Genomic DNA, 13,224 nt, shown 5'->3' with positions numbered 1-13,224 from the left:
CATTCTTGGTAATACTTAGATCTTAGATTTTACTATTGTCTTAGAGACTAATGTGGAGAATGCAGTAGCAAGAGAAAGATTTTTTTCTTTGGTATGGGTCAAAAATACCACAATGTCTGCCACATCCATGGCTCTCCTCTCTTCACATTACTGTCTTTTTTAAAAAGGACAAGTGGCCGGATGCAGTGGCTCAAGCCTATAATCCCAGCACTTCGGCAGGTGGAGGTGGGTGGATTGCCTGAGGTGAGGAGTTTGAGACCAGCCTGGCCAACATGGTGAAACCCTGTCATTTCTAAAAATACAAAAATTAGCCAAGCATGATTGTGGATGCCTGTGATCCCAGCTACTCAGGAGGCTGAGACAGGAGAATTGCTTGAACCTGAGAGGCAGGGATTGCAGTGAGCTGAGATGGCACCACTGCATTCCAGCCTGGGTGACAAAGTGAGACTCTGTCTCAAAAAAGAAAAAAAAAAAAAATGGTGGGGGGACAGGTTTAGTTAGATCTTCCCGTTGTTAGTGAGAAAAACGATAATCCATCTCTCTATTAGCATGTTTATTTAGTGTTTACTTATTTTCCCATCTGTTCTCTTCTCAAATCTTTTTTTTTTAATGGGATAGGTTCATCTCATCAGACCTAATAATTACTAGTTTTCTCTTCCCTTTGGATTTTGACCCTTTCTATATCTCTCCCCTTTACAAACGCTTGGGAAGTACATATAGTATCTGGCTCTCTTGACCCATCCCTGTAACAATCGCTCGCCTTCTTTAAAGTTTTTGTTTAAACATTCTTTCTTATCAAGTCATTTTATGACATAATTAAATAGCTAAATAATCTTACAAACAGCAAACTGAATAAAAATCTTACCTCATATGACACCAAGCCTTTATGTTTTTAAAATATTTTGCCCCAATACAATTCTTCTTTACTTCTTATATACTTTTCTTGTTTAATTTGTGTTTGTATGATGCCCTCATAATGAATTCAAACAACTAACCAACAAAGAGAAAGTTTACTCTTAATGAAACAATTTTTTAACAAAAATAATGCAGGGAATTAATTTATAAATCACATTGTTTCTTACCACTTCAGCACACCACATTTTCCCTGCTGGTACGAGTGCAATGCTGTGTTTTATGCTGTTAACATGTAAAGAAACAAACTTTTTATTGAAATAAAAACCCCTACTAAGCTGGTAGAATGAAGCATATTTTAATATAGATATTTTAATTATTCTTAATTAAAACCTTACAGAGATCTTGCATTTGTGCTCTATGGAAAGTTCATATCCATATATTTAAAGAAGCAGTTTGCTTTAGAGTTTAACCATTTTAAAAAATGCCTCTAACACTAGAATCTTATGTAACTTGAAAAATATAGTCTCAGACATATTTTATAAAAAATTGCAATACAGTCCTCAGAATAACCCTTGGAAGAATATTTTGGTAAGAATGATTTTCAGAATTTGGAGGCTGGGTTAAAGGGCTCAGGAAGGTTGAAGTATGCACCTTTAGCAAGTAAAAAACTATATATAATTGATCTCAAGATGGAGCCTGAAGTTTTTTGTTTCTAATTCTCTGTTGACTATCCTTGAATGGTAATTTTGCTTTCGGTTATTTCCAGGTTGGCATCCCCAATGCATTACATTTATTAATTAATTCAACAAATATTTGTTAAAGTGCCTGTCTACTTTGTGCCAGGCACTGATCCAGGTGCTAGGGATGTACAAGTGAGCCAAATTGACAAAGCTTACATCCTAGTGAGGAGTAGTTGAGGCCAACAAATCACAAATATAACAAATAGCTAAAATATATAGAAGGCTAGACTGCCATAAATGCCATATAAAAATGAAACAGAACAGAGAAGGGATAGAAATGCAATTTCAAATGAGGCAGTCAGGATAGGAAACACTGAGAAGGTGATATTTGAACAAAGATCCGAAGAAAATGAGGGGTGAGCCTGTCAGGTATCTAAGGTGGTTCATTCTAGGCAGAGGCCAATGCAAACAAGCTGAAATAACTCACTGCATGTCAGCCTCTGCTAATACCAGGAAAGTAATTTAATCGAAGCAAAATTTTACAGATGAACACCCTAATATTTGTGATATGCTTTTATTACATTTTATTTAACATTCATCCAATAAATATTCACCAAGTACAAACTATATGCTAGGCATTGAAGCAATAATGATTATTAGACACACATTTTGTCCTCATGAAGCTTACAGTTTAATGTAGGTGAGACAGGCAATAGATACTGCACAGTAACATATGCTATGGTGGGGGTGGTGCAGGGTGCCATAGGGACAGAGAATAGAAGCTCTTCCAGGTTACAGGAGATAGGATTTTAGAGATAAAACTCCTAGAAATTAAAGTCTTTCATTTTGGCTCCCAACAGCATAGTTATCCGAATAGACTGAATATAGAACCAAATAATAAATGCTGTACAACATCCTCACAACATCCTATGTAGTAAGCCCTACTCTTATCAGTTCTCAGGTGAAGGAATGGAAGTACAGAGAGAGTGGCAAGTTGACAATAGTTACAGAGATAGAAAAGTGGCACAGAAAGGAAACAAACTCAGGCAGTCTGGCTTCAGAGCCTGTGCTTTTAACCACTATCTTAAACATACTCTCTGAGCAGCATGCATGTGTGATAATTTGTTAATGAATACAGTCCTCTAGGTATTTTCTTTCTTTCTTTTTTTTTTTTTTTTTTTTCTGTCACCCAGAATCTCCGCCTCCTGGGTTTACACCATTCTCCTGCTTCAGCCTCCCGGGTAGCTGGGACTACAGGCGCCCGCCACCACGCCCGGCTAGTTTTTTGCATTTTTTAGTAGAGACGGGGTTTCACCGTGTTAGCCAGGATGGTCTTGATCTCCTGACCCCGTGATCCGCCCATCTCAGCCTCCCAAAGTGCTGGGATTACAGGCGTGAGCCACCGCGCCCGGCCTCTAGGTATTTTCTAGCTGCGTATAGGTGAGGCTTGGCTCAGACTATCTGAATAGTTTGCTTCTCAAAAAAGTTCTTATCAGCATGACCTAGAATGTGGAAAGACTATTTTTGTCTAAAAATTAAAATCAAATCATCTTATTCATACTGTGATGTGAACTTCTGACACTGGTATTCACTAACCATTAATATAAAAAGAATGCACTAGGAACAGCTCTTTGGAATCCCCTTCCCTCTGTCTTTCGACATTCTCGGTAAGTGAAGAACCAGCTCCCTGTTAATTTGACTGCTGTCTATTGAGTGCAATGGATTTTGCAAAATGTCCAGAGTCCACAAATAAATTTAAAAATCTGTCCTCCCCTGGAACTTCAGGCTTGTGCTCAGACACTACCTTCACAGTTAGACAACAGTCTGGTTTCTGCTGAGACTGCCAGTAAAGACAACAGGGATGTTCTGGACCAAGTTTCAAGTTACGTGACTTCTAAACTACTAAAAAGTTGTTAGATGACAGCCATTCTAGGTAGAAATGTCACTAGTACACTAGATGAAAAATCTAGATGAGATCAGAACAGAGGCCCAGAGGCCCATGTGGCTGCAGGAGCGGGCTATGGAGCCTTGTAGAACTATGTATTCCCTCTGTCCAGCTCCTTGACTAGTTAGACACCTGGAGATTCCAACTGGGATTGCACAAATTCTATCTGGTGAGGAGATAACATTTTTTGACAATAATAAGTAACACAAATTCTAGGTGAAATTCTTAGACATAAACAAAAGAAAGAATAATTGTATATAAATATATGGAAACAGCAGGCTTGGGAATTGGAATCCTATCATTTTTAAGACCATTGATACTTTTCTAATAATATTCTTAGCAGAAAGCCATTGAATAATTTAGCAAAAATTGTATGAATATTTACACAACTTACATGCATATATCTTTACTGTACAACTTGGTTATTTTCAGGTATGATGTACCTAACATTAGATAACATTGAAGCTTCCTGTCTCATAAATCATCCCTAAGGCTGAATCCATCAAAACGGAATATACTAACAGCTTTACTGATGGGGAGACATAGAATATTAGAGAAAAGTTAGATTCAGGTATACACTTTAAACAGAAAAGGAAGAAAAATGATTTTATCAACTGAATTTAGGGTAATGGTAGTTATAATGATAAAAGTAGTCAGAATAGGATAAAGGAATTTTGAAAAAAAATGGTGATCAAAGATTAATGCTAAATTGAAATAGAATGCCAATGCTATTATCTGAGTGTTACTATCTCCTGCAGCAGAAGGAATCATAATCAATTTTCTATTTATAAAGAGAGTCCTACTTATTATGAAAGGAAAATACTGACCAGGCTTATAGAGATGGCAACATAATGCAACAGTTGTGATTACTAATTTTTAGTTTTATCTTAATCCCATGTTCCCTTCAAAGCAGATAAACATTTCCACATTATGTAAATAACATACAGATTTTAAAGTTCAGTAAATAAAAATATATAACAAAATATGTAACGGCTACACCTAAGTACTTACTATTATCCTGGATAGAACTTTTATTGAGACATTAAAAACATACTCTCTCTCTAAAACACTAGATTGCCTCTGAGAGATAAAGAATTCATAAATTTACAATGGTAACCAAATGAAAACACAGAGTAAACTTTCGAGATGAAAATATGGCTCTCCTAACCAAACGCTGAAAAACAAGAGCAATGTAATACGCACTAGATTCATATTGTGGGGAATGTGTTTGTATCTAATCTAATGCTTGCATACATTATTCCTATGCTTTGAGAACAGAATAACAATTGTAATTTTGCTCTGAATCAAAATAACAGAATCTGTCATTTGACATGCTGTAGTGTTTGCACTTTCATTATTGTTCATAGAATAATTGTATGCTTCTTTTTACTGTTATTTTGTAGCAGTTTATCTCTTTTAAAATGCTATTCAAATGAGCTTCAGCATGAATCTCAAAGTCAAAATCAGTCACTATGTTTTAGCAGACACTTTCAATATGCCCATACATATACTTATGCATATCTGTTTTGATAAAATGTGATTCTTATATGCATAGTATGTTATTTCACCACAATTTGCATTGCTATAATAGGTTATTGACTGATTTTTCAGTTTCAGGGACTAAGGTAGTATTCAGTAATGAATGAGTGCTACAAGTTTATTGCAAGTGCCCAAGGTTCACTCACCCCAAGCAATTTAGTCAATAACCAATTTTTATACTTCTATCTCCTTCAAAATTCCAAACCAATAATCCCTGTTTTTTTTTTTTTTAATTATTTCAGTATCAGACTAACATTTCCCATAGAAATCAATATGGGTGCGATCCATTAGCCAAAAATCTGCAGCACTGCAATGCAAACATATTAAAAATATTGATCTTGCAGAGCTACTGATGTTTTGATTGACTTTAATGTTTGTAAGCAGCAATAACAGAATTTCAATGACTGAAACAAACTTTTGATTAAAATTATAGATCTTTTGTGGGGAATTTGCTATTTTACTGGTTTAAAGCATATCACATGGCTTACTTGCTTGCCGTAAATGAGTGCAGTGGGATATACTTATCCAATTCCTTATTTGTAAATATGTAGTCCATCACAGCTTACACATCTTTAATCTACTTTGAACTGCCCCGACATTTCAATTCAACTTCTCATTATAGCACATGGTGGGGTGATGTTTTCAGATTAAGAGTAGTAGGAATTGAGAGCTTTAATCCTTATTTTACTATTATGCAACCTGAGGCATTTTATTCTCAGTTTAAATTCCCCAAATGTAAAAATGGAATTAACCTTGGGAATCGATGAACATTCTTATTACATTTTGAGATCAGTGGACAGTAAAGACCATAACTTATACATACAAAAGATTATCTGACCCAAAGATATGTCCCTTAAAGGAAGCACAGAATTTTGCAGCCATTTAGTGATCACCTAGCAATGCTCTCATTTTATATATGAAGAGACTAAGGTCCTAAAAGGTACAGACAACACAAGGAGCTCCTCACTGAGGCCTTTCCTGCAGTCTATATAAAACATACCACCGGGCCCCATCAGGTACTCTCTCACCACTTAGCCTACTTAATTTTTATTCTAACATCACTATCTAAAACATATACTTTATATGTCGATTTGTCTATCTAGTATCTATTTTCTCTTCTGAAATGTAAGCTCTATGCAACAGGAATTTTGCTCATCCTTTTCATAGCCAAATCCCTAGTATTCAGAAAAGTACCTGACATATAGAGGGCTCAATAAGCATTTCTGAATAAATGAAGGAAAGAAGGAGCCAGATCTACTAATGGAAGGGTTGGGTTGGATAGGGGTGAAGTAGGCTTGATTCTCTTAACTCTCAGTCCAGTGTTGCTATGAGGCTTCCTTCTTAATATGTTCCCTTCACTTTCCTGGGTTCCCAGATGTAAGTATCAAAGGGAATTTGCATCCATATTTATTATACATATTTTTGTTAAAGTTCACAGATATTTTCAAGTTTAAGAGTTTCATTATTTAATTATTAATCCTTTGCCTGGATTTTTTTTCTCCATTCGTTTGCTCTACCTTCCACCATGTTAACACTGTCATGATTCTTTATTTTTACTTGTGACATTTTATTGGAATAAAAAGATCGATAGTTTAAAGAAAAAATGAAAATTAAAAATGACCCATTTATCAGCTGCTTATTTCATTTCTAGTACAATGACTCCCATAGAGTCCTTCTGGAAAAACACCAAGGTATAACTTGCAAATGTGCAGGGACTTCGGCCTCCTCATGAATCTTATCAGCTTTCCCCAAATTACCCTAAACACATACACAATATATTTGTAAGTATAAAATACAGCTTGAAGACAAATTCCCTGGTCCTCTTCCAGAGGCTGCTACCATGGCAAACCTTTAGGAACTGCCTCTGGTGCTGCCACTCTCTGGTGGGTGTCGGGGAAGAAGTGTGGTTTGCAACTATCAGATCTGGATTAGAATCTCAACTCTCCCACTTACAAACCACGTGAACCTCTGTTTACTCATATGTAAAAAAAGATCATAACACCCACTATAAACATAAGCTGTCAGGAGCAAACAAGATGCACATAAAGTGAATGCTACAAAGTAGGGATGCAAACAGGGTTAATTGCCTTTTTACCTTCACGCATTTGTGAAAAAAATAGCTAACTTAATGCTTTCTCTTCCTTAGTGCACTGAAAAGGTGTTTAGATATTTATGTGAGATCACTAATGGTTTTTGGGAATCAATAAGAGGCAGAATGGAAGGTAAAACTATTTCAAAGAACTGACAGATGTGATCAAGTCGCTAAATGATGTACTGTAGTTACTAGAGAAGGTATCTCTATACAAGTACCAGTGGCCTAAGGGTGGCAAGTGATGCTACATTTTGAGCAGGGATGATGCCATTTCTTTCTTCCACTTGCCCCCACAATCTGGCTATTCCATCTCTGTAAGCAGTCCGGTGCCCTCAGTACCCTAATATTCTCACATGCCTTAATCCATTCCTGTAAGCCACCTTCAGTCTCATAAACACCTACCCTCAATCTGCTATTAAAAACAGCACCCTATCAGCAGCTCCGTCTGAACACTCACTGAGACTCCTGATGTCTATCTGTCGCTCTGGAGTTGCAAAGCTGGTAAGCTCAGGATGATCTCTCATGGGGCTATTAAAGGTCTAGGGGCCGTAAGCTAGGCTAGTCCTTTCAAAGTGGCATCATACTGCATGATGACTCAAAATGGCTTCAAAGAACGCAAAGGTTACCTGCTAGGAGATGTGCATCTGAGGGAAGAGCAACAAAATATTACAGAGAATGACAGGTTTTCTTAAAGGTTTATTTTTACTTTTAAAAATAAGGACTGTTAAGTATGAGATGATGGAAAAGGCCAGTATGCCAACAGGAGAAAATGGTTCTTTTTATTATTTCTGCCCAAGTATGTAGTGGACTTGCAATGAACTTATAACTCACACCTGTAATCCTAGTACTGTGAGAGGCTGAGGCGGGAGGATCACTTGACTAGTCTATAAGCATAGGGAGACTCTGTCTCTACAAAACAAAACAAAAATAAATAAAATTAGTTGGGCCTTGTGGCAAGCACCTGTAGTCCCAGCTACTTGGGTGGCTGAGAGGGGAGGATCGCTTGAGCACAGGAGGTCAAGGCTGCAGTGAGCCTTGATCATGCCACTGCACTCCAAATTCGGTGATAGAGTGAGACCCTGTCTCAAACCACCCCCCAAAACAAAGAAACAAACAGAAAACCCCAAACAAGAAAAACTAGTAACCCTGGCATCACTGATTCTCTGCTACTCCCTTAGCACTGCTATTACTCTGGCTCTGCAGTAGAAAGCCTGACTGAAACACATGCCTGATTTAATCACACACCATCCAATGTGTTAGTGGTACCACAGGGAGTGTGTCCCCTTTGCTCTCCAGGCCACTGCTAGAACCATCAGATCTTCACTTTTTGGGGACTATTTACCTCTTTGAGAATATGAGAAGAGCTCTGATTCTCCTCCACATAAACTAATTGTATGTAATCTACCAATTCAATACAGAATTTCAAAGGGTTCATACAACTCACTACCCACTCATCCATAAATCCCTCAGGCCTTGGGGGTATTCAAGGGCAATCAATCCTCTTGTGTTGGAAAATATCAAGATGCCTGCTTTCCTCACAGGACTGTAGGTACATAGTATAAAGACATCTGCTTTGGGTGAAGAGGGGAAAGAGAGGAGAGAAGCAAGTTTTAAAAGGAAAGTATCATTTTCCCTCAAGTTAGAAAGTATTCAGATAAAGAAAAAAGACCATTCAAATGCCAGGACTTGGATGCATGCAACATAAGTTAAATGCATGCAAGTGGGAGATTTGGCTTAATTCCAAGCACAAAATATTTCAGCTCCATGGGGAAAGTTAACCATAGGCCAAAATCTCAAGACATATATGTAATCCATTTAGTATTTTAAAAGGTCCAATATTTTAATGTCTTAAGAAATTCTCAAACTTCCTGAAATTTTAATGGTGCAAACGTTTTAAATATAGAGGGCTAGCAGTTCTTGAGAAATATTTTGGCACATATTCTAACGGAGATTTGTTGATCTTTTTTCAGGGACACACTGGCAATTTTAAAACATAGTTATTGAGAAGTTGGAAGACACCTCCCTAATTTATAACTATTTTAAGAGGCACATCAGATTAAGGTCTGAAACTTCCTGATATTATGCTTCTAAATTGTAGGGTAAAGCATTTGTCCTCTTCAACTGAAGACAAAAATTGGAAAAAAATGTGTGTGTATATATACATGTATAAAGACTTTGTATATGCGTATTCAAAAGCTCAAATCCTGGTTACCAGTCCTCCACATACACTTCAATTAAGCAACTATCGGTCAGAGAGCATAGAGTAAATGCCCTTCACTGAAAACTCAATTAAGCTTGCAGAGCAATGATTAGTAAAGCCAAAAGAGAAATTTGAACTCAAATAACATTGTATTTGAGATTACTTGCTAAATTTTTAAATGGGGGTTTGGGGATTGGAAGTTCTCAACATATAATGTCCTTTTTCCATAAACTGGCCTTTTAACCTTACATTAAAAATATGGCTAGAAAAACGGATTGATAATTCCTCAAGAAGTTAAACAGAAAATTACCATATGACCCAGCAATTCCACTTATAGGTATAGAACCCACAAAATTAAAAACAGATGTTCAAACAAACCCTTATACATGAATGTTCACAGCAGCATGATTCGTAGTAGCCAAAAAGTGAAAACAAGCCAAATGTCTTTCATTTGATGAATGAGTAAACTAAATGTGGTGTATCTATACAATAGAATATTATTTGGCAATAAAAAGTAATGAAGAATTGATACATACTACAATATGGTTCAGTCTTGAGAAGCTTCTGCTAAATGAAAGAAGCTAGCCACAAAAAGCCACATACTCTATGATTCAATTTATATGAAATATTCAGAATAGCAAATGCACAGAATCACTGAAGCAAATTAGTGGTTGCCAGGGGCTGAAAGGAGGAGAGAATGGTGAGTGATTGCTTTATGGGTCTAAAGTTTCTTTTTGGAGTGATGAAAATGTTCCAGAATTAAACAGTGGTGATGGCTACAACACTGTGAATATACTGGAAATTACTGAACTGTGCTCCTTTAAATGGCTATAATGGTGAATTTCATGTTACGTGTATTTCAATAAAAACTGTGGCCAGGAGGCCGGGCGCGGTGTCTCACGTCTGTAATCCAGCACTTTGGGCGGCTGAGGCTGGTGGATCACGAGGTCAGGAGATCGAGACCATCCTGGCCAACATGGTGAAATCCCATCTACTAAAATACAAAAAATTAGCCAGGTGTGGTAGCTCATACCTGTAGTCCCAGCTACCTGGGAGGCTGAGGCAGGGGAATTGCTTGAACCTGGGAGGGGGATGTTGCAGTGAGCTGAGATTGTGCCACTGCACTCTAGCCTGGCAGCAGAACAAGATTTCATAAAAAAAAAAAAAAAAAAAAGCCAGGATTCTTTTTCACTTTATTTATTATGATTCCAGTAAAGAAAGACACTAATGAAACCAATTTCTACTGAAATTAAACACTGGATATGATCATAAGAGCGCTTTTTAAAACTCTTAATATATCTACGTGTGTTTGATTAGGCTGTGCCTCATTGAAGTGGGAAATTAATCATCTGGATAGTTATGAATATTCTCATAAGTCTATACAGTGTTTATAATTCTGACAAAACAAGACAAGGAAAAATGGGAAAATAAACTTTCTTTGCCCAGAATTCACTGGGAGGCTGAACAACTTTGTTTTGCTTTAGAAGTGTTGTCAACAAAATTTTACTGAAATGTAAGGATTAAATTGGCAAAAAATAAAGGATTTACTCTTTTGTATTTACTTTTCATGACGTCCAAAAGCAGCCAGGTTTTCTCGCCTACATAATACAATGTAAGATCTACTTGCAAAGATTGGGGAAGTCTGAAATGAAGTAAGTTTACCAAATATTCATAAGGCATCTAATTACGTATTTGCACCATAATCATTATGTTACACTTAATTTTTAATACTACACTCAATTTTTTTATTTTAAAAATGCAATACTTTTTAGCATTTATTCTTTTAAAGTAAGTATTTAAGGATATAAATGTCTCATTTCTCTGGTTAGTAATCTAGCTACGCTAAAAAGTTTTTGTTATTTTCCTTTTTTTTTGAGATGGAGTCTCACTCTGTCACCCAGGCTGGAGTGCAGTGGTGTGATTTTGACTCACTGCAACCTCTGCCTCCTGGGTTCGAGAAATTCTCCTGCCTCAGCCTCCCAAATAGCTGGAATTACAGATGCCTGCCTCCACGCCTGGGTAATTTTTGTATTTTTAGTAGAGAAGGGGTTTTGCTCTGTTGGCCAGGCTGGTCTTGTACTCCTGACCTCAGGTGATCCACCCGCCTTGGCCTCCCAAAGTGCTGGGATTACAGGCATGAGCCACCACACTCGGCCAGTATTTTCTAAATTTCTTTGTTGATCTTTTAATTATTTGGAAGACTTTTACTTTAATCTCTTCTCTACCCATTTACTCTTTTTCTCAATTTTTATTGTAAAAATGTTTAAATGGATAAGAATTTCAGTAGTGCTATGAATGCCCATATGCCTTTCCTATAGATTCAATAATTGTTAACATTTTGCCACATTCGTTTCATCTCTTTCATTCCCTGTACGTGTATTTTTTTTTCCTCTGAATCATTCGAGAGCTACAAACAAAAATAATTTAACAACTGCACCTCATGAATTTGAATTTAATGCCAAAGTCACAAGAGTCATATTGGGATACATTTTTAAAATTATAGTCATCCACCTTCATAAAAGTTTTTAAAAGGCACTATAATTATCTTGACTTTTCTGTAAAATTCCTCACTATACTATAAGCTCTAGGAAGGCGACATGTTTTCTATTTCTTTGCTATGATAACAGTCTCATGTCTGACTTTGAGTTATTGTTTCACTTTGAAGGGTCCCCTACATCAGCAGTCCCCAACCTTTTTGGCACCAGGGACCGGTTTTGTGGAAGACAATTTTTCCACACACGGGGAGTGGGGGATGGTTTCAGGATGAAACTGTTCCACCTCAGATCATCATGCGTTAGATTCTCACAAGAAGCTCAACCTAGATCCTTCGCATGTGGAGTTCACAGCAGGATTCGGCTCCTATGAGAATCTAATGCCTCTGCTGATCTGACGGGAGGCGGAGCTCAGGCGGTAATGCTGGCTCACTGCTCACTGCTCACCTCCTGCTGTGTGACCTAGTTCCTAACAGGCCAGGGACCAGTACTGGTCCATGGCCTCTGGGTTGGGGACCCCCGCTCTGCACCTTCCAATTCATCTTCTTTTTTCCAAGTCCTGTCTTCCATAAACACACCATACATATATATATACACATTTATTCCGTTAGCCTTGGAATAGTTAAAGCACTTGCATGTAACCCTGTCTCATCTGGGTACCTATTTTCTGCTCTAATTTGAAATTTAAATTTAAAGGATATAAAGTTTCAGGTATAAGATTTATTAGTTCTGGGGATCTAATGTACACCATGGTGAATGTAGTAAAATACTGTATTATATATTTGAAGTTTGCTAAGAAAGTAGATGGTAAGTGTTCCTACCACCCACCCCCACCCTACCACACACACAAATGGTAACTATGTAATGGAATTAATATGGACTGATTGTGGTAATCATTTCACAAGGTATATACATGTCAATCATCATGTTGTATACCTTGAATTTTTACAATTTTTATTTGTCAATTATGGCCCAATAAAGCTGAGGAGCAATGCATTTTATCTGCATGCTACATTGCCTCAATGACATCATAAGGTCCTCCAGGACAGGGTCTAGGATTTTTTTACCCCATGGTTGGTAGATACTAAAATTCTTTCTCAACTTAATTTAAATCTTCATAGTACGATATTGGTTAAAGAAAATAAATTCCAGAGGGCTGGGCATGGTGGCTCACGCCTGTAATCCCAGCACTTTGGGAGGCTGAGGTGGGTGGATCACGAGGTCAGGAGTTCGAGACTGGCCTGGCCAACATGGTGAAACCCTGTCTCTACTAAGAATACAAAAATTAGCTGGGCATGGAGGTGCGTGCCTGTAATCCTAGCTACTTGGGAAGCAGGAGAATCACTTGAATCCAGGAGGCAGAGGTTGCAGTGAGTCAAGATTGTGCCATTGCACTCCAGCCTGGGTGACAGGGCAAGACT

General features: G+C 37.4%; 1 protein-coding gene across 17 annotated transcripts in view; it reads right to left on the bottom strand.

Moving 5' to 3' along the window:
* The window catches only part of ARB2A (ARB2 cotranscriptional regulator A), a 481,957-nt gene that overhangs the window by 88,052 nt on the left and 380,681 nt on the right, over positions 1 to 13,224 (bottom strand). For 8 of the 17 annotated variants that reach the window (XM_071097861.1, XM_071097849.1, XM_071097858.1 and 5 more), the window contains one exon: positions 1 to 13,224. This exon is cut by the window's left edge and continues 22,971 nt beyond it. The exons of 8 other annotated variants lie outside the window; for them this stretch is intronic. In XM_071097861.1, coding sequence (XP_070953962.1) covers positions 13,018 to 13,224 — 207 coding nt within the window. In that variant the 3' untranslated portion in view covers positions 1 to 13,017. One more of the 17 variants, XM_071097855.1, reaches the window with a different exon arrangement.

The sequence above is a fragment of the Macaca nemestrina genome, chromosome 6 (genome assembly GCF_043159975.1).
Source record: "Macaca nemestrina isolate mMacNem1 chromosome 6, mMacNem.hap1, whole genome shotgun sequence".
Classification (NCBI taxonomy): Eukaryota; Metazoa; Chordata; class Mammalia; order Primates; family Cercopithecidae; genus Macaca; species Macaca nemestrina.
This window is presented reverse-complemented; position numbering and strand designations above follow the sequence as displayed.